Below are 25,751 nucleotides of genomic sequence, written 5' to 3' on the forward strand. Positions count from 1 at the left end.
TTCATTGCGTCTTGTGCGTTCTCCACTCTCGCGGAGGAGGCGGTGTCACATTGCCCAGCTGAGCAGCCGGCCACCAGCGTGACGATTACGGAGCACGCAACGATTATCCAGGTTTCGACGCGCAACGCTCGTCAAAAGCGTTTGGCTTTGATCGCTTGCCTGGACGCCGCGGCGAACACGTCCCCCACAAGCCGCAAAGGCGTTATGCCACGCATCGCGTGCGCTTGGCAAGCGGCAGTGAACCTACTACGTGCATTCTGTCAGGGTGACAATGAGCGCATCAGTCACTCCGCAGAAGGAAGCCAAGACATGCCAAGACCATACTCTTTTTCTTTTTTTTATTTGCAAGTTCAGAGCCATCTGGCGGAAACGGGGAAGCGCCGAACTCGGCCGCGAAAGGGCCCGAGTGTCCGCTCTTTACTTTTATGTTACTCTATGGGGCGCCGCTCGCTCGCGCCACTGATACACCTGTACATAGACGAAACGAACGGCCTAAACGTTCACGCCAAAGATAAGGTTCTTTGCGTTTTGCCTATTTTGTGCTCCAGGCAGGCACAGCGCAGGTCGGACGAATGCCTTCGCGGCGCCCTGAAACGAGACGAGCAGATAGTCTATAAAGAAGCAAGTGAGCTTCTTATCACAGACCCAAAGATTACAGTGTCAGGCGGACCTCCTAACCGTGCGCTAATTGCGAGAATTACAACTATACGACAGTGCGGATGTCCAATGTATCCCCGGGACACGGCACAACGCTAAATACACAACTGCATTGTTTTTCTTGAAAAATATGCAAACTAAATGGAAGGCCGCAAACGACTTATTTTTATTGATTTGATTCCCGAGTACGGCTGAAGTCAAAGTTTGAGAATATTTCGCCGGCAGTAAATTTCGCGAAGCAGAATCGGAAGGCCCAGTAGTGCTTGCCTGTTTCCCAAAACGTGCGCTAGCTTTCGGACGCTGCAGAGGTAGAAACGAGGCTCAGAGGTATGTCATTTTCCTGCTCTCGCAGTTGCGAGCAGTAGAGAAAGAGAAAAAAAACATGCGAATGGTTGTTCCTAAAACAGGAGATTGTTGGAAGCATTCCAAACGCCTGCGGAAATCCTTCGCGTCTCTTCTGCCTGAACTCAGCCCCTCTCAGTGAGGAGTATGACTCCAAAAAACTGCCAAAAGGCTTCGCTACATACGTCATAACAAAGCAATCAGTCAGAAACGAAATGATAAAAAGAGGGTGGGGGGGGAGTGACAGGTTACAAACATTGCGCTTTAAACGCTTCCCTTTCGGCGCACATTGAACACGTAAGCCTTGAGAAGGAAGAGAGTCGTTTCTAGAAGCGACGGTGCACTCCCTTCGGGAACAGAACCCGTCTACAGGGAGCCTCCACTGCATTTTCCACTCCTAATTGCAGATAAGAACGGCGTGCCGATCACCGACTGTGTGTGTGTGTGTGTGTGTGTGTGTGTGTGTGTGTGTGTGTGTGTGTGTGTGTGTGTGTGTGTGTGTGTGTGTGTGTGTGTGTGTGTGTGTGTGTGTGTGTGTGTGTGTGTGTGTGTGTGTGTGTGTGTGTGTGTGTGTGTGTGTGTGTGTGTGTGTGTGTGTGTGTGTGTGTGTGTGTGTGTGTGTGTGTGTGTGTGTGTGTGTGTGTGTGTGTGTGTGTGTGTGTGTGTGTGTGTGTGTGTGTGTGTGTGTGTGTGTGTGTGTGTGTGTGTGTGTGTGTGTGTGTGTGTGTGTGTGTGTGTGTGTGTGTGTGTGTGTGTGTGTGTGTGTGTGTGTGTGTGTGTGTGTGTGTGTGTGTGTGTGTGTGTGTGTGTGTGTGTGTGTGTGTGTGTGTGTGTGTGTGTGTGTGTGTGTGTGTGTGTGTGTGTGTGTGTGTGTGTGTGTGTGTGTGTGTGTGTGTGTGTGTGTGTGTGTGTGTGTGTGTGTGTGTGTGTGTGTGTGTGTGTGTGTGTGTGTGTGTGTGTGTGTGTGTGTGTGTGTGTGTGTGTGTGTGTGTGTGTGTGTGTGTGTGTGTGTGTGTGTGTGTGTGTGTGTGTGTGCGCGCGCGCGCGCGCGCGCGCGCGCGCGCGCGCGTGCGTGCGTGCGTGCGTGCGTGCGTGCGTGCAGAAGTCGAATTCTTGCATAAATTATTCGTGGAACCAAATTTTTTTGCGAGTTAGCATGGCATTCGTGGCAAATGCGATATTTGGGTGCTCACGAAAATTTAGTCGTTCACAGTACGCTGGCAGGGCGAATGGTTGAGCTACTGCTACGCAAACAGCCTTTATCAATACAACATGCGAGCTTCGGCGCCATGCACGAACTTTGTCGTCGCACGAAGTTACGAGCAAGTGGCGCAGTAGAACACACCGGAACTTCACCGCGCGTGAACGGATCCAGTACTTGCGTGGACAGCCCATACTACCGCCTACGTAGCAGAAGTTCCGTGAATCACAGTGGTTTGATCAGGTGCTGGCAAATCACGATGGCCAACGAAACGATATGAAAACTGCTGGCCAATCGCTGCGAGAAGTGTAGCTGGCCCTCGTAATTGCTGGCAAAGTAACTCGAGGTCGTATCACTCAAGGTCGCGTTAGTATGAAGCGCAAGGCCATTAAAGGGGACCAGTGGGTGGTACCTTTGGTACACATACTGTGGGCCATTTAATTGGCGTAGAATGTTTGGAGTGGCATCAAACGATTCATCGAGTTACGGAGCATACGATTACTAGTCGAATCAAAACGTAGCATATCATAGGGGCTCGCACTGACGACCCCTGGTACCCCCAAACCGTGACTTCTTGAAAACTTCAAACGTCCACTACGGCCAAACTAATTGACTTAGGACATTCGAAATGATGTCAAACGATTTTTCTTGCGCTGTATACGTTGCCATCAGAAAACTAGATATCTGAATATAATGAGGAAATTTGTACCGGATATAGCGAAGATGGCTAATGACGCAATATTCTTTCGATATTGTTGAAGCTCGGTACTCATACGCTGCCTCGGCATTTTGCTTTTTTTTTTTTCTCAAGTGCGTCCGTTCCAGAAGAGCGCCCAACTGTGCCGGTACAATGGCCTGCCCTTCTAATAGGGAGTACGTGTCATGCTAGCGCTTGCAAAGTGTACACCCTCCCGCCTCGTATAGATGGGCGTTGAGAGGAAGTTAAGGTACTAATGATTAGTACCTTAACTTCCTCTCAAGGGAACGGGAGGAGACAGAACAGGCCGCAGGTATGCAGAAAGAATTCGACTTGAGCAGTGAATTTCCAGATTTCCAGATTTCGATTCTAGATCTCAAAGCTTAACTTTTACGTTTGCAGCAGTATGCGAACGCCCAAGTTCAATTCATTCGTAGAAGATCCGCAAACAGTACTCCAGCAGAGGATGGCGAGCACTTGGGCAAGCTTGAGAAGGGTCCGATAAGCGCAACGATACGTCTCTCAGTTGATCGTCGCGTCTTTCTTGGAATGGTCATTCCTCCGAACGCAGGTACTTAAACAGCAGCACACAAGGTCGAGAGACAAGAGCGACGCAAGCGTTTGACAACTGTTTTAAGCATGAAATGCTTTTAGCTCCCGTTGTCGGCAGTGTGGTGACGTCACGCCAAGACCGAGAGCCATCATCCGGGCACTGAAATCCACTCATCCGGGCACTGAAATCCACTCATCCGGGCACTGAATTCCAGTCATCCGGGCACTGAAATCCACTCATCCGGGCACTGAATTCCAGTCATCCGGGCACTGAAATCCACTCATCCGGGCACTGAATTCCAGTCATCCGGGCTCTGAAACGAGAACATCCGGGCACCGTACGAGACTTAACGAGATTTAACGAGACTCTCTAAGCCCTCCTACGCGACCGGCATGCAAGCGCCGGTTGGTCTCCAAACGAGACAAAAAATAACTGCTGCCAGTGCCTTCTCAATGTTTATCAAGATATCAGTGGAGCTGTGGGTTTGATAATGCACGGAATTATAATTTCCGATTTCTAATAACGCGTGCAAAAAGCACATAAATGCCACGTTACACTTCGTTGTCATACATGATCCGGGGGAGAAGCGCTGCGTTCAAAGGGCAAGGCATCGCGCCGAACGTGTGGTGGCGTTCCTCCCTTCCTTTACGGTGCGGTTCGGGTGTCCACCGAGATGACATTAGGCCCGTAAACATTTCGTGCTTACTCTACTCTCGTTTATTTAAGCATGAAATGCTTTTAGCCCCCGTTGTCGGCAGTGTGGTGACGTCACGCCGAGACCGAGAGCCATCATCCGGGCACTGAAATCTACTCATCCGGGCACTGAAATCCACTCATCCGGGCACTGAAATCCACTCATCCGGGCACTGAAATCCAGTCATCCGGGCCCTGAATTCCAGTCATCCGGGCTCTGAAACGAGAACATCCGGGCACCGTACGAGACTTAACGAGATTTAACGAGACTCTGTAAGCCCTCCTACGCGACCGGCATGCAAGCGCCGGTTGGTCTCCAAAGGAGTCACAAAAAATAACTGCTGCCAGTGCCTTCTCAATGTTTATCAAGATATCAGTCGCTGTGCGTTTGATAATGCACGGAATTATAATTTCCGATTTCTCATAACGCATGCAAAAAGCACATAAATGCCACGATACACTTCGTTGTCACACGTGATCTCTTAGGGGCTTCGCGCATCGAAGCAAAGCCGCGCAGGCGCACAGGGGCCCGGGGGAGAAGCGCTGCGTTCAAAGGGCAAGGCATCGCGCCGAACGGGTGGTGGCGTTCCTCCCTTCCATTACAGTGCGGTTCGGGTGTCCACCGAGATGGCAGAGAATTACTGCGCCATTTCCTTTCCTCAAAAAACCTTGCGTTCAAATGGCAAGGCATCGCGCTGAACGGGTGGTGGCGTTCCTCCCTTCCTGTACGGTGCGGTTCGGGTGTCCACCGAGATGACATTAGGCCCGTAAACATTTCATGCTTACTCTACTCTCGGTTACGGGAGAGGCAGAGATTTTTATTGCCACGAACTAAGCTTTCGATGTGCCACGATAGCGACAAAAAAGAAAATTGCGTTTTCCGCACCACTTTGCCTATGTGACATTGGTAACGTCACCACTGGATGACATCACACTTAAATAGATGACGAAGTAATGACAAATTACTAATTAGTGGCTAATCACCGATTAATGAATAAATGTTAATTACCTGCTAATTAATGTCGCTTAAGCTTCACCTTTAGGAGTGGAACGCGACAGCGTGTTGTGGCGCTGCCAGGTAGTCCACGGAACGCCAGCGCCCGTTCGGCGGGATGCCTTGCCCTTTGAACGCAACGCTTTTTGAGGAAAGGAGGACACCCGAACCGCACCGTACAGGAAGGGAGGAAGTGAGAGTGAAAGAAGAAAGAGAAAGAGGGCCGTAATGAAGAAACTGAAAATTGTATTTGAGGAAAGGAAATTACGCAATAACTACAGTGATAACTGTCTCGCATATCTTGGTGGACACCCGTCAAAATGCGGACACATCTGCCGACACAGCTGCTAACGACAGTATGAGGAATTAAAGGCTTTCGCCTTAAAAAACGCCTCCTGCTCAAGTGCACGGATAAAACTACGAGAGAAATAATGCAGGCACATACGGGCTCACACCTTCCCGAGAAGTGTGTCAGTACGGCTTTCATACATTTCAGTGAAAAAAAAAAAATCTGCTTCATGCATGCGCACTGCTGGCCACGTGTGTGATATCGGTGGACACACTCACTCGTGCCGCAAGTTGCTCGGATTACGGTGTTCCCTTCGCCGACTACAAATACACACTCTAGTAACACCACTTAAACTCCACCAATGGTACCCCTCGCGCTACAAACCAGTGTCCATGTTGTGGACATTTCAATTCAATCCCGCTATTGACAGATTTGACAGATTCTTTGGCCCATAATTCCTTCTCCTGCGAAGTAATTGACGGGCTCTCAGACCATAAAGGCGTGTTAGTTTCGCTCCCTTGTCCAGTCTCCAAATCACCCTATTTGTTTACTACTTTTCCTGACTTCACTCGTGCTGACGACAATTCCATCATTGATGTTTTAGCTGATCATTTCGATACGTTCTTTGCTTTCTCAGCAAGCCAAGACGTAAATTTTCTTGTTAATTACTTTGAATGTCTTGTCAACGATTGTGTCCAACGTTTTGTTCCTTTTAAAACTAAGAAAAAAAATACTAATGTTCCTTGGATGACTCGAGACATCTTGCATTTATCTCGTCGCGTTCGTAGGCTAAGGCGTTCTAGAAGAAGCAACGATCCCATAACCTTGGAGAGATTTCACAAGGCGAAAGAGGAATTTAATTTAAGTTACATACGGCCAAAGATTTCTTTTTTCGTGTCCACCTGCGCGATCTGTTAAGAACTAACCCCCGAAAATTTTGGTCATCCATCTTACCTCGCGATACTTCATCCACTTCGTTCAGATTAGATAATGACGTCATCAGTGAGCCGGCAGTAATATCAGATGCTTTCAACAAATATTTTCACTCAGTGTTCGTTCCCGATAACAATGTCATTCCACCGCTCACCAATATAATTTCTTCTTCAGCAATCAGTGATGTTGTGGTAAACCCTGATGGCATCCTAAATCTTGTACTAAACCTCGATGTTAAGAAATGTACCGGTCCAGATGGAATATACAATGCGTTCCTGGTTCGTTACTCCATGTGGTCATCGAAATACCTGTCCATCATATTCAATAAGTCCTTATCATCTGCTACTGTCCCTTCTTCATGGAAATTAGCCAAAGTGCTCCCTCTTTATAAATCCGGTGATAGGCAGCGCTTGTCTAACTATAGACCGATTTCTTTGACATCACAATCATGCAAAATGTTGGAACACGTCATTCATAAACACATCATGCTTTTTCTTGAATCCAGTAATTTGCTATCTAACTTTCAGCATGGGTTTAGGCGCGGTTTTAGTACGGTAACACAATTAACAGAATTCACTCATGATATATTACTTAACCTCGATATCGGCAACCAAGTTGATGCCATTTTTATAGATTTCTCGAAAGCGTTCGATACTGTTCTACATTCCAAACTTCTTGCTAAACTAAATGCTGTACTAAACAATCCTCACTTGGTTGATTGGATTTCTAGCTTTCTCTCATCCCGTTCCCAGTTCGTATCTTATAATTCTTCTCATTCCGCTGCTGTTGATGTGACGTCAGGAGTGCCTCAGGGTTCCGTCCTTGGACCGCTACTCTTTTTAATATATATAAATGACTTGCCACATAACATTTCTTCTAACATTCGTCTTTACGCTGATGACTGCGTTTTATACGAAGTAATTAATGGCCCTAATGATCATCGTCACCTCCAAGAGTCATTTGCTATGTTTTGTAGTTGGTGTAGTACCTGGCAAATGAGAATTAATTTCGACAAAACCGTCCTCATGTCCTTTTGTAACAAATCTTCCGTTTCCCATTTTAGTTACTCGTTCAATGGCCGTGTGGTAGATAGGGTCTCTCAGTATAAATATCTTGGTGTCATATTCACGCATAACATGTCTTGGTCTAAACACATTGATTACGTATGTAATAAAGCACTAAAAAAACTAGGTTATCTACGACGCACGCTACCCAATTCACCAAAAGACACAAAGCTACTGTTGTATAAATCTCTAATCCGCCCTGTTCTTGATTACGCAGCTGTAGTGTGGAACCCGTACAAGCAGTTTGAAATTAACATGTTAGAAGCAGTCCAGAAAAAAGCTGTGCGTTTTATATGTCATCGTTATGATCGCGATTTCTCACCCTCTTCTACACTTCTCTCATTGAATTTAACCACGCTCTCCGCCCGTCGCCACACTGAATCACTAAAATTCTTACATTGTATCGTCAATTCATCGGTAAGGCTCTCAGTTAACCACTACATTAACTTTGCACCTTTATCATCTACAAGAAGTCATCACGAGCTAAATTTAATACCGTATTTTGCACGTACTAATTTGTTCAAATTCAGTTTTTTTCCCCGTTCAATAGAAGCCTGGAATTCTTTACCTGGATCCATTCGTTCATCTCCAGTTCAAAGTTTTATAACTGCCATGGAAGACACATAATACCTGAATATTCCGACCGTGCCATTAACAGTTCCTTTTTTGTTTGTTACTTTTTGTGTGTTTTGAACTTCATTGTGCTCACTTTGTACATATTGTTGTATTTTGTTACCTTTAGTATTTTGCTTTTTGTTTTTTTCCCACTCCTGCCATAGCGCATATAATTGCGCTGCAGTATGTATAAATAAATAAATAAATAAATAAATAAATAAATAAATTTCATAATCCCGATTTGGAGCCGTAGGAGGCCATTCTGCACAGCCAGGTCCACGTTGCGGCGCTGGCCAATGGGCTGCCGGAATAGGCAGACCACCAAAGGCTCCGATAGTGGCCACCCTTTAAATGAAGTTTTCAATCAATCAATCCCTTCGTGGCAATGAAGCGCGGCGGAGGGGGGGGGGGGGGGGGGGGATTGCGGCATCTGTTGCTGAAGCAGCCGTTATCGTCTCAGACGTGGATGCTGCGATGCACGTCTCTTCCCGTTATTCTTCCGCGTCTATTTCTTTCTTTCAACTCTCTTCTGTCAGCACGCGGCAATGATGGCCCATTTGGATCGAATCGATAGGCCTGTGCACTTTCCTCTCTATCCTTCCTTCGGTCACTCGCACAGCTGCGGCAGTAAAACGCAGTAGTCGTCATTCAGCACTTGTGGCTGCGCTTCTCCTTTTTCTGTCTTCCTTGTGTAGTGCGGATGTGCGTTGCTGTTTCCAAGCATGTCAAACCAACTAGCCTGCCAGCACGTATTAAGCATTCAATACGTATAAGCTCTGCTAGCAGTAGCTCCCGAAAGCTTAGCGCTTGCCGTTACCAGTGGTGGCAATCGTGCAATCACTGGGGGTTTCGTAAGCTCGTCCTTCAACTCTCGATTCGCTCATTCTTGTTACTCTGTCTTTTCCGGAGATGCAAGTAAGCCGACGGTGATTAGCGGATTTAAAACATTGTTTCCTCGGAGATATCCCTACGGGCTCACACTGAGCTCGGAGTTTCGTTCGATCGATGGCGAGAATTGCTGAGCAGCCCAGCAAAGCGGACACGTGCTCTTCAAAATGTCGCGATCGAAGGACGCATCTCGCTCTTCCTGTATAATGAGGTTCGTGCCACGTTTAGTTGGGACAGCCCGCATCTGGATGAGAGGACGCGCAGCGCTTTCTCCGCGTCTGATTGCAAAGCTGTTGTCCTCTGAACTTCCGGTTTCGAAAAGATTATTCCAGGAAGGCAACCAGGACTGTAAAAATAACGACTTCTCGTTCACGGAACGCGAACAGCGACTGTCAGGATTGAACGAGCCCGGCATTTCAGCTTGATCCGCCACAAAGGGTAGCTACTTATGCAAGTTGGCGTCTCTTGATGAAAACTGTTGCGCTTAGAAACAAGCTGTTGTCTGCCCCTCGTATTCGCGCTTGCTTCCAGGAGCTAGAGTATTCATCGATATAGCTCTCGCCCTTGGTTAGCACATGACGTTGGGTTAGGTTATGTGCATTTAGATTGGGGAAAGCCAGCGTCCATACAACGGGTGAACATGTAGCACGGCTGTTCCCCTCTATTTCATTGTTGCAACAAAAGAACGGATATATTCCGTCGAACCCTGTTAAATAGATCGGAATAAGGCGGCGAAAAGCAAGGGGAGGTCCATAATTAACTGAAACTGAAGGCGCCCAAGCGAAATGTTAGACTTCACACTCAAAGCTTTTATTCTATCCCAGAAAAAAAGAAAAAGAAAAGGGGGGGGGGCACTGTTCTTATGTATCCGCTTCATCCTGTTCGAGCTACAGCGTCTTATTCCTGAACAAGGAGCACCGAGATGACGGACGCAAAGACTTTCTCCGGCTATAAAGAGCCGAATCGCTTACACCACTTAAGGCTCTTTACTCGAGCTTCCACATGTCGCTGCGCGCGTGCCGCCTTTATCAGTTCATTTCCTGCGTTTCGTCGCGGCAGGACGCAAGTCACGCCGCACCACCCTCTGTACGGGATTCCTCGCTTGGCCGAGCAGATGAGAGACTCGTCCCTAGACACCTCCACAACAACGACGGAGTGAGGCCCACGCCTGCCGTTTCGGCCGCATTCGGGCCAGAGGCGTTGGCGGCTCGCATAGACGACGAGCGGAGCTCTTCCGCAGCCGAGGCCGTTAAATCACGCCGCGCCTGCGGAGTAGGGGAGCGCGGCACTGCTTCCGGCCTCGGCAAGCAACGCTCTCTGCCCGCCGCACTCTTTCCCATTCCTCCTCCTCCTCGGCGTCGTTGGATTGTTTGCGACCTCTAGTTTGTCGGCATTGTGACCCAAGCATCCTTATCAGCGGCACAGAATGAAAGATAAAAACAGAGGGGACCTCTCCGGAGCTTGCTTTCGAGTGCATGGGCGTATCAGCATATCCTGTAATGCTGCTTGCCCGGAGGATATACGAATTCAAATCAGTACAGCGAGTCGCGTTTGTAATAGTAATGTAATAAAAAAAAACGTTGTTGCGCGCCGAGAGAAAAGCAAAAACGCAGAATTCAGAGAGACGAATTGCGCAGGAAGAAAAAAATACAGAGCTAACGGACAACTGGCTCATACCAACTGCTGAACCAGTTCTGGGAGCAATCAGCGCGGGGCAGTTAACGACGCTGATTGCAACCGGTTGAACTGCAAGTGTGTGTTAGCCACGCGGAAATAATTACGAGCCCAGAGACAGCCTCTCCGACAGTTTAGGTAACAGTGTGTGTAATAACCTGCAAAGCAATGCACAATGTTTTTTTTTTTTTTTTTTGCTCTGGGAAACGCAAGCGTTATCTGGGTCGGAATGATGTAATAACTTTATTCCAGCTGTATTCCATTTCAATTATTATCCCTTTTATTTTTTATTCAGTCGGAGGCGGTACGCAGGAAATACCTCGTCCCGCGCCGTTCGCTCTTCTTCATTATTTCAAGGTAGCGACAACGTGGACGCGGCGTGGCCTCGGCCAATGGCAGGAAGCGGAAACAATAGAATAGAATGTAATCGCAATAGGATCATCATATTCATCTAGCCATGGACTCACTTCCTATGTTAACCGGTGGCTCAGTGGTTAAGGCGCTCGGCTACAAACCCGAAAGATGCATTTTTGATCCCGGCAGCGGCGGACTCATTTTAATGGAGGCGAAATGCTAGAGGCATGTGTACTGTGCGACGTCAGTGCACGTTAAAGAACCCCAGGAAGTAGAAATTATCCGGAGCCCTTCACAGCGGCGTCCCTCATAACCTGAGTCGCTTTGGACGTTAAACCTGATAAACCAAACCAAAATGTTACTTTTACGTCGTAGCTGCATACGAAACACCCGATCATATTGTTGTTGTTGTTAGTGGCTATTTATTAATAAAAATAAATAGAAGGAAAAGATATTGCTAGCCGCGGCATCTGCCAACGAAACCTGAAGCACCTGAGCTGCGGCTAGCGGGAATAAAAGCATAGGGAGAGGACAGGAAGAGGGAAAGAGAGGGGGAAGCGATAGTAAGAAAGGATAGGTTGGTTTGGTTTATTGGGGTTCGACGTCCCAAAGCGACTCAGGCTATGGGGGACATCGCAGTGAAGGGCTGCGGAAATTTCGACCACCTGGGGTTCTTTAACGTGCACTGACATCGCACAGTAGACGGGCCTCTACGCGGCAATATGCGTAATGTACAAATACAGGATATGGAAATACAGGGTTATATTACTCCATTTTCCATTTTGGCTGAAACTCATTTGCCGCGCTGCTACCTGTGACTTTCACTAGTGAAATGCAGTAAGTTCGAGAGCTTGAGTCGAACGTTACTCCATCGCACTCCGACAGCTGTACGGGCAAAGTAAAAACTGGGTACGCGACGCTGAAGCGTGTCTATTGCTGAGGAGACGGCGGTCTCGCTTCAGCTAGCGTGGAACAAGAGCGAAACAGTAACTGTGCTGTTAGGCAACCGCGTCAGCGGCTAAACAGATTCGCGGCCACTTCATTAGTCTCACGCCTCAGAAAAAGCAAATACAACTGTCGGCGCTCTGTTCAGCTTCGCCGCTCGCCGCATCGGCCGAACTGAACGCGTTCGAATACGTTGATAATTGAACAGTTCTTTTGTACGATGAACGCTTTTAAATTGTTCTCGCCGGGGTACTCCGTTTGCAGTCTCCACCGCAATCCAATTCGGAAGCTCTTCCAACATTTTCGAAGTTTTTATTTTTTTTTTCTATGCTAGAGTCAGTTTTGAAATCGCTTTTCGAACCCATCCGTACGCGCCAAGCTGGATACACGCACTTTCCCCTGCCGTCTTTCCACATGCTTCCACCTGCCAATGTGATCAATTCGTATCAGTTGCTTGGTCAAGTAACCGAAAGCCAGTTTTATGCGAAGCATATTACTAGATCTACACTACAGCCCGTCGAGCGAGGCGGTGGAGATACCATTGACCTTGAGCGTGACCACGTGACACCACGTGACAACATGACGTCACAGCAGAGGAGAGATGGGCTGCCGGCTCGCGCGGTCGGCCGCGGCGGTGGAGGCTCCACATCAGAGACGCGGCGGCTGACCACGTGACAACATGACGTCACAGCAAAGGAGAGATGGGCTGCCGGCTCGCGCGGTCGGCCGCGGCGGTGGAGGCTCCACATCAGAGGCACTGCAGCTGACCACGTGACGCTACAGCAGCGGTATAAAGCTGAGCTTGCCTCGCTCTCCGGGCACTTACGAGGCGGCCAGGTGTTGGGATGCCGCCTAGAAGCAGGGCTGATTTGAACGAGAAGCGAAAGCTTCAGCGTGCCCCAGAGACCGATGAAGAGCGGGATGAACGTCTGGCTAAGCGGCGTGCTCAATATGCGGCTCGGCGACAACGTTCTACAACAACTGAAGAACAAAGCGAGGAACTTTACCAAGCCTAGCCATCAATATGCTTCGCATCTGACTAGGCTTAACCTTAGCTAAGCCTCAGCCATTTTTTTTCTTTCGGGACACATGGGTGCTTGCCGAGTGAGTGAGTGAGTGAGTGAGAGTGAGTGAGTGAGTAGTGAGTGAGAGTGAGTGAGTGAGTTAGAGTGACTGTGAGCGAGTGAGTGAGTGGGAGTGAGTGAGGGTGACTAAATGAGTGAGTGAGAGTGAGTGAGTGAGTGGGAGTGACTGAGTGAGAGTGAGTGTCATCCTTCTTGATTGCGAACTGGAGCAGTCTGTCAAGTGCATAGAGCTCTAGGCTAACTTTTCCCGCAACAATAAAGACTGTATCCTTCTTTTCTTCGTATTAAAGCAAGAGCAGTTATTGTGCGAACTGTGACTGTTTATTCTTTGAAACGATACCAGATTTTTTGAGCAAAAAATTCTTCAAAGTGGCCAACAGTAGTGGTGGCAGCAGCAGATTGTGCTGCTGCTGCCCTATAGCTTCTGCAAAAGCCAGTTTCGTTGAAGGGTAGAAGTGGCGTCCGCAGAGAGATGAAAAAACAGGGTCGTCTCGAAACGACCGCGCAGAAATCGATTTAAAGTGTTGTTCTAATCTCTGAGCAAATTGCGCTTAAGTTTCTCTTTCTATCGTTCGGTGAGACGCGGACACCGAAGAACTACGTCAGTGTAGCAAGCACCGACCTGGCTTATCGAGCACAATAGGGCGCCATGCTTCAAAAACAAAGGTTCGGCTTGGATTAGTGCCGGGACAGCCTGCGCGAAAGCAGTGAACAATGAATGCATTGTCAGCGAGAAAGAAACAATGACGGCGACCTGGCGAAGCAAGCCATTGTCAATTGTCAGCTAGTGTTCCCGACTCAGCAAAGGAAAAATTAACTGCCGCCAATTCGAGTATCTACAACAGAAGCTGAGGCAAGATACCTTGTGACTAAATTTCTGGCTTCTCGCAACCAGAGAAAACAAAAAAAAAGTGTCCACTAAATATAATTATTAATCTGGCAAAAGTTAATAAACATGATAAATAAAATACTTGCCCTATATCGTATTTGAAAAGGGAAGTTTTAAGGCCGCAACTATATACTTAACTCATCATAGCCTGCTGATCATAGGAAGTCCATGAGAAGAAGCTTTGATTTCCGCTGGCTCGAATGCACATTGTGGCTAACGAAAAATCACGTGACTGTTGGCATACCAAGAAAATTTACGAAAACATGCTTTCTCCAGAAAATGAATGCTGGCTCGTAACCGCCTGCACCATACAGAGAATATCATCATGAAATATTTCACGCGAAACTCTCCTGAGCATCCGGACGACAGGTCTTTATTTTATTATACCGGGTGTCCCAGCTAAATGCAACCAAACTTTTAAAAAAGGCGAAGTGTCCTAGTCCTGTGACACCAACTCAGGGTTGTTCATAGTCGCGTGGCCTAGTCTTGAGTATTTTTTCGCTCTTCAAAGTTAATTAACTATTTAAGTTTAATTAGCTAACTTTTTAATTATTAACTTCAGGAAGAAAGTGTCAATGCAAAAGTTTTAGATCACCTCGAAAAACCGCTAGTAGTGCTGTTTCCGTCAAGTTACGATTTACGTAGCTTCATTTATTGGCTGTGACCAGCTGCTCGCTCACTCCTCTGCCCCAATGTGCACCCAAAGTCTCATCGAGGAGAGGACTTCAGAAAAAATGGATTTTATTACCACGCGATGTGTTTGCATAGTTTCTGCTATAAGTGACACTGAGGCTAGGAAGAAATTGGCCTGTACCGGTAGTGTACGGCGTTCTAATCGCAAAGACACCACGCTCAGCGAAAACGAGGCTTTTATAAGCTAGAAAATACGGGAAAGAAACTGCATACACAGTCTAAACTCGAACAGAGTGAAAGGAGATTAAGATGTCTTCTAGCGCACTCGCTTTTATGAAAGGGTGTACGCTATAAGACAACATTACTCCCTTTTTACTCCCATATAGGCGTATTCGTGTTTAGAGTGCAGGTGTCGCCGCCCCCGGCCGACCTCGCAACTAGGATGCTTGCGTCGACAACGAATTCTAGCGGAGATCTCAGAGGCTATGCTAAGTCACATTCTCTTCAAAACGGTGGCAACACATCGGTGAGGTCGTCACGTGGTTGAATCGACTGCCGGCAGTATTTTTAAATCCAGTTTTTTTGCCGATAAATGCGTCTTTTGCTGCCGGACAAACATCAACGTAGGCAGAGAATGGATTCTGTATTGAGAACAATGATTGGATGGAGTTCCTTCAGTGTTCCTTGAACGTACAGGCCCACATTCTAACTACGCTTCGCATGCGCAAACAAAGAACGCAGCTATGCTGGTACAGTACCCGCCGCGGCTTGCAGGTTGTTCTACCTACCTCAGAGCACCATCTTCACTCCGCCTCTCCATTTCATCCCGTAACATCGTGAACAATATGCTCAGCCCCGCTGGGGATTATAGCAGCCATATCATGGCTGCGACTACAGCAGCGCACGTATACAGACCGTTGCAACGCTAAACGCGTAAAATGCGAACGCTGTTTGTTGAGGGGGGGGGGGGGGGGTGATTTATAATTAATTCTGATCAAATCAGGTAAGTACATCATCCAAACTTGGTATCTGTGCGTCAAATTCCAGCGCGAATAACCGAGTGGTTTACCCGAGAGTGAACATTTTACGGTGCGCGTTTAGCGTTGCAACAGTCTATTGCATGTGTGATCCTTGAACAACCCGCCACCTAACACTCTGTCAGGGGAAAGAACGTCATCCTTCGAGGCCTCAGATGAATATGTTTACATTGTGACTAAGGCGTGGGTTGTTGGTTTTAATACTGCTCTGATTCCTGCAGCACTGTTCTTTCGCGCTGTTTTGTGATATATGTTGTGATACCAACTGACACGCTAGTCGATTGGCTTTATTACCTACAAGAGGGACAGTCTGTCTCTCTAGTCACAGTGGATATTAAACGTCTGTAGCCCCCAGTTTATGAGGCGGTCAGATGATTTACCTTGCCTTTGTGTTGTGCAGGTGCGCTGTGCGGAGTTCTGAGCAAGCGAGTGCCCGTCATCATCTCCAACCTGTGCTGCTGTCTGGTGTGCGGAGCGGCGCTCTGCATTCCCTACTTCCTGCCCACAACGTCTGGGCTGGCTCTGGCTGGCATCTTCTACGGTGAGTGTGTACTCGCCGACGAAGCTCATACTGTAGCACCAACGATCTTATGTACTACTGAATTAGGGTATTCGGGTAAACAAGTTTTTTTTTTTTTTGAGGGGGGGGGGGGGGGGTCATTTATTGCGTACATGGTTGCTACTACCACGAACATTTAATAGATTTACAGGTAATGAGCTCCTTTCATATAGGGACTGAACCAGCCGCTACAAGAGCTTAAGAGGCAGTTAAGAGCTGTTAGCAGGGTCACAATTTTGACTTCGGGCAGAAAACATGAGGCATATACAGGGTGTTCCACTTAAGACTTCGCACAAATTTTAAAAATAGGTTAAAAGAGCGCTTTTTCGGATAGCATTGCCAGCGGTGTAGCGCATCAGAATACACCTCAGATATGCTAACTAGCAGGTTGGCTAACTAGTATTGAACATTCAACTTTGTAGCTACTACTGCTAGACTCCTCAATTATTCAAAGGCATGTAGCCCACGGTAAATGATATCCATATTAATTTTTAGAATTTAGAAAACAAGTTTGTCCTCGGCGCTGTGACCAAACAAATTTTGCCTATTTCCACGAGTTATGCGCACTGGGGAGGTTGGTTTGCTTGCAAGCTTCTCGACAGCGCATGTATTTTGACGCGATGTAGCCAAAATTTGTTGGGTCACAGCTCCTAGGGTAACCGCGGTTTCCAAATTCTAAAAACTAATATGGATATTAATTACGGTGGGCTACATGCCCCTCAGTAATTAAGCAGCCTAACAGTAATAGTTACGAAGTTTACTATTCAATATTAACCAACTTAGTAGTTAACACGCCTTAGCAGTATTCTCATGAACTACACCACTGACAATGCTATGCCGAAAAAAGCGCTCTTGTAACTCAAGAAGCCTATTTTTAAAAATTATGTAAAGTCTTAGGTGAAACACCCTGTATAAGCACCATAAAGTGTCCGGCCTGCTTCCTTGTCCAAACTGCGCTTCAAAGCTGCCATACAACATTAGCTGGCCCATTCTTGCTGTCCAGGTCTCGGCCTGGGCCCCATCGAATGGCGTAGCCAGACGCTGATCAAGAAGTGCTTCAAGAAGCACCGCATCCTCGCCCTGGGCGTGTCTGCTCTGGGCGTCACCTTCGCTGGCATCGTGTTCCCATGGCTACTACTTCACTTGCTACACGAGTATGCTACGCCCGGCGCCTGCCTTCTGCTGGGCGCCATCACCCTCAACGGCTGCATTGGGACGCTGCTCCAGAAGCTGGCCGCGCCGCGAAGCGCCACCGCCTGTCGCCGCGTCCTGCTTCCCTCAGTCGCGGCAGTCGAGAACGGCAATGTCGAGATGCGGGTCGTGCGGAAGCGTCACAGTGTGACCATCGACGCGAACCCTCAGATGATTGGCGTGTCTTCTAGGCTTAGCAGCAAGCAGGACCGCGGGTCGGCGCCCGAAGGACTCAACCGCGCTGCCGGAGGCACGAATGGTGCCGCTGCGACTAGCTACTCGTACCAGAAGCTGAGATCCGCGAGCAGCAGCAACATTCCTGCCGAGAAAGCGGATCAGAGGCCGTCGGACGCACTTAGAGACGGCTTCGGCCTGCATCAGCTTGCCGGTGACGGTGCGCTGTCGCAGGACTCCATCTACGAGGACTGCCAGTCCGACTTCGACCCCTGCGAGCTGGAGGGCCTTCCCTCGTTCAAGCGGCGGAGACTGCTCACGGAAGGCTCCGAGACATACCTTTCCTGCTACTCCGTTTTGGATCCGTCGCTCTATGACGTGGTCGAGACCAAAGACACTGGCGAAGTGACAATTCATAGAAGATCCGTCTCCTCAGAAAGCATCGTGATCGTTCCGGTGCAGAACAAACTTCAAGGACCACTCAAAGAGCGGTTGCGCGTGCTTTTCAAACCGGCCTGGGTGCTGTTGAAAAACGGCATGTTTTACATTTGCAGTTTGAGCTTCGTGCTCCTGTACACCATCAATGTCATCTACAACAGCACAGTCCTGGACTTCGCCCTGGACAAAGGAGTGGGCGCTGGCTCCACCGTGTCCCTGCTCAGCGTCTTCTCCGTGGCGGACCTCATCGCCAGGCTGGCGACTTCGGTGCTCATGAACAGCGAGCTGGGCTCCAAGAAACTCCTCATGATCTGGGTGCAGGCTTCAAGCGGCGTGCTGCTGCTGGCTGCGCCGTACCTGGTGGGCTACTCGGCCGCGCTGGTAGCGGCCCTTCTGCTGGGTGCCAACCTCGGATCTCTCTCGGTGCTCTACATCATCCTCTTCGAGGACTACATCGGCCTCCATCTCGTCGCGTGGGCTTTTGGCATATACGGCATCGCAATGGGACTGCTGGCGTTGCTGATGGTCCCCATCATAAGTAAGCAAGTACAGCGAGTGACTAGTGATAACAGACTGGCAGCCATTCTATACTCTTGCTTTTGGCATTGTCTTAAATGGTCCATCCAAACCAAGCCCTTTTGTTGCTTCAAGCACGAGGATAGCTTCGTCTCGCCGAAAAAGTATTTTTTATTGGTCGCCTCATTGATCTTAACTATGCTTTAGAAGCGGCGAATTTCTGGCCTCATTTCGTGCATCGGCTGTTGACATACCGAATTCCAAAGATGCTCAAAGTGCACCTTTCGCGGGGTTACACTGAGCCATTTCGTTTTGAGCAGTACATAGAGATCTTGAGATCAATGGGGGACAAATGTTAGGTGCAGAGGAAATCGTGTGTCAACAGGAATTCCTCCATGTCATACTTTTCTAATCAGCGGACTAATAATCATGACGTTGCATCTGTTCGCAAAGGCTCTACCTCATTAGCTCTATTACACACAGTCGCTTGCTATGCGTTTATTAAAACGATGCTTAGATGCTCGTGCTTGTGGCACTGTCTTCCAGCATTCGAACCATGGACCGAAATCGAGAAGTGCGTAGAATGCTTTCATGCTGATAGGCATTTGAATTGCTGTATAAATTTTACATTGACTGTTACTTCCATAATTCACAAACTGTTCTGCAAAAAACGTCAGCTAAATTGAGTAAAATTCCGTGTTCGGTGTCAAATGTATTACGCACGTGCGAAAATGCATTGCAGGACTCATTATCAGATAGCGATAATATGGTGGGCGCCATGACATAGTAATATTAGAAGTATTCACAATTTTACGAACAAGAGTGCATTTCCTACTCGGGAATCGTTCAGTCAGCTAACGTCGCCAGCAGAGTACTCAAGTTAACCTTCAAGTTCCTGGTGCGAGACTTGTAGGCACGTGGTCTTACATCAAATTCAGGACATACTTTAATCAGATAAAACGTTCTCAAGGACTAACAAGCGAGTTAATTCAATATTTGCTTGATATTTCGAGGTTTAACAATTATGAGAGCGTCCACATTACAGGGTAGCACTAAAAAAAGAGCTAAAAAAACAGCATGCTAAGCAGGTAGTTGAAGTGTGCTTTATAATCTTTGTGTCACGCCCCTAACGATCTCTCTTCCTCTTCGGCTTATCTGCAGGTTACTGCCGAGACCTGCTGCTATCATACGATACTCTCTTTCAAGTTATGGGTCTCATCTGTCTGCTGAACGTCTTCTTCTGGGCATTCGCCGAGCCATTTTTTAAGAAACAGAGGGTAAGCGCACGGAAAGCCCAAGAAAACAGCCGCCAGCAGTGACGTCATTCTGAGACGGCCTCCAAGGCAGCTTGGTTTAATCTTCATCAAGCAGCGGTGATAACAAGCCATCACGCGGTAAGTTCATTTTCTGAATCTTGCCGGGGGCGTCAGAAATTATCGCACAATCTAGGTGAGGATTCAGCTACGAAGAATAACGCATGCAGTCATAGAGCACGTTAATGCGATTTCCTTGCAGAGTAGAGCGCGTAATTCACACGCACAACAGGCATATTTTGAATGCATCAAACACGGACGATATTACACTACTAAACAGGTAGGCGCATTGAGATTGGAGATGTCGGTTGCCTGCGGTTCTCACCAGTTTAGCATAGGTTTGTGAATTGAGAAGCTACATAATAACCACTGTCGCATGAACTGTAGTCATTCGGTGAAAACACTGGATCACTTACAGTTTCACAAAAAGAGGAAAAGGTGCACTCGCGCGGCTGCTGTGTACACGGTGAAAAAGAGACGCCTCCGGACAGTTCCACGTCCGACTCCACGCTCGGCGTTTCAAAGCCCCTAGACTGTCGCAGTTCGGTTCCGATGAAAGGGACGATCTGGTCACAGTTCTCGGACGGAAACACAGGGTCCACAGACGTACCGTTCGCGCCTTCAGACACGGGCGCGAAGCTGGAGGCCAATTTTTCGTAAAGGAAACTGTCATTGTAACTGGCACACTGTGCGTTTGTCTGGTGATGCGGATCCAGTCCAGATACATCCCACGTTGTCAAGCCATCGCGAGACTCAGGCTGATGTACTGAGTCAGGTTGCATGGCGTTGGTGCAGTTCACGTTCCGCGTGAATTCAAAGTCGATAGAGATAGGGTTAGCGTTCAACTTTCCGGAGGGTGCACACTGATCGACGGAGTAGCCACCACCGCCCACAGATGACGTATGCTGAAAAGCTGCCCAAGGATGCGTTGTCGGCGTCGAGGAGCAAGCTGCCGATGACTCGCTTCGAGGGATCAAAGTTTGCCTTTTCTTCTTATCCCTGCTGGTAGCAGCTCTGTAGCGGACGACGTCGTGACACTTGTGCAGTTGCCTCTGAACGTACCGCTTCAAGTTGACTCTTCCTTTGGACTTGGTAGGCCTGTCCAGCGCAGCCCTGACGATCTCAGTCGCACGATCCACAAACGCGAGCACGTCGTCGACTGACGACGTCGCCACAGAGCTCTGATGTCCACTAGTCGCTTCCATCGAAGCCGGTCCGCACGATCGCTGCATACCTGGTGCAGCAGCTCGATCTGCAGGGACTTCGAGCTGCACTTAATCGGCCTGACTTAGGCGCTTCGAGAGTCCGCGCGGAGAGGACTATGCGGCCTTTCTGCACCTGTACAGGTTCGACTTTCCGCAGCGGATCGACTCGGTGACTCGTCCAGCACACAGCCGCGCCTTCAACGACGCGTCATAGCGATAGCCGTGTTTGTACTGTTCAGAATGTACACTGCCAACTATTCCGGAATCTCTGGCCAAGGTCTGGGCGGTGAACCTTTCCGTCGCGCAGCCAGCGGGGCGTGACGCGGGAGGACGTCGGAGCGTCACACCGCGCGAAGCCGCGCGGTGTTGCAGCTGCCCGGCCTTTTATTCGGCCCGAGACGGCTCTCTTGGCCTTTGCGGCTTGGGTGTAGCAGAGGTCGGACGGAGGTACTCTACTCTGATAAAGGTCCGCCCGCGATGGAAGCGTCGTCCGAGGCATTGACGGCGGCGACTTCAAAGGATGTCTCACGCTTTAAATGGCTCCTTTTGAGCTCGGCCGCTAAAGCGACGGCGAGCTGACGAGTTGTCTCCGCGCGGTTGCGTGGACGAAAATGGCAGCGCAGGAAACCCTAAAATAGGTAGCGCTAGTAAACCAGTCAAGTGAGTCACGCAGGTGAAAGGCGTTTATATGAGCAGCGGAGCGGACTCGAATTGCGGTGACCTGCTCTAGTGCAGATGCCTACAATGTGCACTAGCATAGGTCACGCCAATTCGAGCCCGCTCCTCTACTTATATAAACACCTCCCAATTGTGTGACTCACTTCAGTGGTTTGCGAACGCAGGCTAGATCAATGTGTTCAGTCAATCTATCTATGCTAGTGCAGAACACACTAGCGAATGTTTAAGTGCGCAGTTAGGTGCCGGAAACCTAAGTTACTGCATTTCAACTACACATAGTCTTGTATGGCTTCATAAATGTAAACGTCGGGTAATTAGTGTAGACAAACACCCGCAGGCAAATGTCAGTGTTTTCCTAGTCTGTTTCTCTCCTCTTTACTGGCTAATTAATCACGTAAAGTCAAGCACGTGCTGATATCTAAGAGGTAGCTGAGATTTCCAAAACGATTTGCCTCCGCTACTCCCGTGTAGACGAACAACGCGTGAACACATGCACTATAATCACATACTCGAGATGAGGTGCACTCCGCCAGGACGAGAGGAGGGCGCATAGTTACACTTACACGGAAGCGTCACGCATGCGCAAACTGCGTTGGATACGCGCGAACCTGTTCCAGAAGCACACACTTTGTTACTACATTAGCGCTATGCAAGAGCTGGTCTACCTCCCGAAGAGCAAGCTAATCACAGACATTAGGATAAAAAGAAACTACTCAATAAAAACTCACGGACGACCATACGATGTGCGACAAATCGCTTTCTTCGTTGTGGTGGTGCATGAGCTTCGGCGGGTGGAGGCTCGTAGGTGGAAGATGAATTTCTATTGCCTCCCCCCCCCCCCCCCCTGCACATACGCACGCGCATAAGCGAGAGAGGGAGAGACACAGAGATACAGATACGGACAGACAGCGTTTTTTTCACCGAAAGAAGACTATACTGCTAACGCAGTACAAACAATGCAATATGCTGCGTCTCTTAGCCTAATTTCATTCGAATACGTGCAGTAGCATGTTGGGCCGATGCGATTCATGGAGTCAGGTATGCGATTATTATGTCCGAGAAAGCCGCTCTTTTTTTTAAAACAGAAAGCGGTAATTTTTGTTCCGATTTAGAAAGTGCCTCAGGACCAGGCGAGTCCATGACAAGGGTCTGATAATCTCTTCGGAACCGTCAGGAACTAGTACGCTGCTCAAGCAGTCCATATCAGTGCCCTTTCCTCGCCGGCTATACGCATGCATTAGCCGAGTGGCACGAATCTAATCTGGCACTGCCGGTTCACCCGCATGACTGATTGACGGCCCTCTGTCGATACTATACTGTCCTTCACGCCTTCATCTGATTTACACCACATTACTTGCCTTTACGTTTTTTTTTTTTTTTTTTTTTGCAATTATGGTGATTAGATAACTGACTCCAAGAATAGGCGCCAGCGTATTGCTGGGCATTTAAAACGCTACTTTCAGCCTCCCACTAAAAAAAAACGAGGCATTTAATCCTGTTTTCTGGGCTTGATGATAGCCTTATAGCCGCGTATTATAGCCCAACAAAACTTTGTGCACCCGCCGCGGTGGCTCAGTGGTTACGGCACTCGGCTGCTGACCCGAAAGACGCGGGTTCGAACCCGGCCGCGGCGGCTGAATTTCTTGAAGGCGAAATTCTAGAGGCCCGTGTGCTGTGCGATGTCAGTGCACGTTAAAGATCCCCAGGTGGTCGAAATTTCCGGAGCCTTTCACTACGGCGTCTCTCATAGCCTCAGTCGTTTTGGGACGTTAAACCCCAATAAACCATACCAAACCAAAACTTTGTGCTTAGCACATGAAGGGAAGGAGTAAACTTTCAGCCGGCATTATGAACTCAAGCCTACACACAGAAAAGCAATATCTTTGGGTACATAACACGCGTAGCATTATGTGTCTGGCTGTTTTCTCAAGCGCTGGCCGCGTAATGGGTGAAAACAAGACACACAAATCCAGCACCGTCGAACATAGAAGTAACACGTAGCTGTAGAGATAAGCGTATGGAACGAGGTATGAGTCAAGCGGAAGCGAGCGTCAGGTGAAACTCCTTCGCGCACGCACGGCAGGAGAGTGAGGGAGATAAGTACTATCTCGACCGCACGCGAACCCAGAGTTTTAGCACCCAAAACTAAACGACGAGTGCGCGTGTGACCTTCCGTGACAGCGCCGGAATTCCGTTCACGCGCGCAATGGCAAACGCAACTTCTCGCTATCCACTAGGAACTATCGAGCAAGAACGTCGCCACGTGTGGAGAATTCAGTGCCTATACGTTGCCACTTGCCCCGCTCGGATCCTGCGTAATTTAGCAGCCACGGGATGGAGGCAATAATAAATTAACCAACCCGAAGCGACCCTTTTTCGCGCAACTCTTCGGTGATGGCGTGTCTCGGGTTGGTACAGCTACATCAGCGGGTCCGCTAGCCATGCGTCTACGGTCGACAAGCGCGATGTCGTCAGGCGTGTCGCGTCGTTGCAACACGTTGTCGAGCTATGTTTATAGTCATTGCGCCACGACCGCTGTGCCAATCGCATCCGGCGGATAGCGGATGAAGCTTCGACGTCCGGAGTGTCTGTCTTTCGGATGGCCCGTCATTCAAAGAGGCAGAAATTTTTCTTCGAACTTTTGGTCCAAGTTCTGCAGATTAGTGTTGGGCGCAACTCCTAAAGTAGTCGTCAACTGCAACGCGAAAGCTGTCACGAGGCAGGGTTACTGCTGTTGCTCATAAATAAATCAAACTACGTGCGTTATTGGGTTATAATTACGCATGCGAAAAAGACGTAGCAGTTGACAGCAGTGCATAAATTGACAACGCACGCTGCTCTTTTCAAAGTCCTTATCTTTCCTCTTTGCTATGAATTAATCAATCTCACTTATTTAAAATTCTATTCACTCTAGAGATTGCGATAACGCGTTCATATAAGCAAATTCTTCGCGTCATACGACCAACTGAAAGTTACTGCTCGCCAAACGACTTCAGCACTACGTTGTAGCAGAGTCCTTAAATGCTTTAGTGAAGGGCTTAATCAAAATTTCTAGCTAAACGTAATCATTCACGATAAAGCGCCCGTTCCGGCGCAGCGTGATTAGCATGCAGGCTCGAGGCGGATGCGTGTACTGCACCGGAAGTCTGTGCAGCGGCGGATTCCGTGGGTAAACAAAAATAATCAGTACGGCAACCTCATACGGGCTTGGCAGGGAAGCTATCACACCACCAGTCAAGACCGCGGAATACACTATGTTCAGATACATTGTAGACCACCACGATCGCATTCCGAAGACTGAAAATCGTTTTCCAGCATCTCTTCGAGAGGCGCCTGCACTCGTCTACTTCCCGTGAAGTGCGATGCGGGCGCGGGATTAGCAGTGAACTTTTCTGGGAATTACGTCCGCGTTCTGCGTACCTCGTTCTGACAAGTTCCTCGTATTTCTGGATGCAAGCTCCGCCGCGGTTCGCCGATACCAAAGTGAAATCTCACCTCCCACTCACTTTCGGCACAGATTTTCAGCAGGTTCTTTATGTGGCCTGTACCTTATTGAAAGTTATGTAGCATTTCTGTAACCGCCTACTGAACAGATCAAGTGCAGCCCATCTATCCGCCTAACCTTTTCTTTGCTCGCAGTTTCGTTCCAGATCCGACACAAGAGAGACGCGACAAGTGCTGTGGTTTAACAAGAGGACACCGCGCTGTTCGAAGATGCCTACGGGAAGTTCTCAAGCTTCACTAAGGTTGCGTGTTTTGACGGGAGCAGTTGAACAAAGAACATCAGTTGGTGTGACAGCCGGACGGGACGACGCCACCAAGGCTGTGCGCTCAGTCGTCGAGTCGTGAAGCATGTGTGGACAGAGGCAGATACGATGGCGTGGCTTGCGGGCCTACGGGGCTTCTGAGAAACGTCTAGCGCTCACTCTGCCAGCGACACGCAGTACTTTTTCGCACAAGCACTTACGCCTGTAAATAGCCTGCTTATACGCTACGCACACTCAATACAGTGAAACCAGGCCACAGCAAAGGGAGCCGATGCGCCTCGTTGGGAATGGCCTTTTATCACTTGGCATGAACAACTTTCGTGACACTGGTCGTACATAGGGGCGAATGCGCACAACAAACTAGGAG

At 48.7% G+C, this 25,751-nt stretch overlaps 1 protein-coding gene across 8 annotated transcripts in view; it reads left to right on the forward strand.

The window, feature by feature from the left end:
- The window catches only part of LOC149372281 (uncharacterized), a 131,883-nt gene extending 106,465 nt beyond the window's left edge, over positions 1 to 25,418 (forward strand). For 7 of the 8 annotated variants that reach the window (XM_089566714.1, XM_089566713.1, XM_089566711.1 and 4 more), the window contains 4 exons: positions 15,944 to 16,084; positions 17,106 to 18,443; positions 19,583 to 19,815; positions 25,257 to 25,418. In XM_089566714.1, coding sequence (XP_089422840.1) covers positions 15,944 to 16,084; positions 17,106 to 18,443; positions 19,583 to 19,740 — 1,637 coding nt within the window. In that variant the 3' untranslated portion in view covers positions 19,741 to 19,815; positions 25,257 to 25,418. Of the gene's footprint in view, positions 1 to 15,943; positions 16,085 to 17,105; positions 18,444 to 19,582; positions 19,816 to 25,256 lie in introns of those variants that run through there. The other variant, XM_089566716.1, reaches the window with a different exon arrangement.
- The last annotated feature ends 333 nt before the right edge of the window (positions 25,419 to 25,751 follow it).

This window comes from Amblyomma mixtum, chromosome 1 (assembly GCF_055824585.1).
Source record: "Amblyomma mixtum isolate Tamu chromosome 1, ASM5582458v1, whole genome shotgun sequence".
Classification (NCBI taxonomy): Eukaryota; Metazoa; Arthropoda; class Arachnida; order Ixodida; family Ixodidae; genus Amblyomma; species Amblyomma mixtum.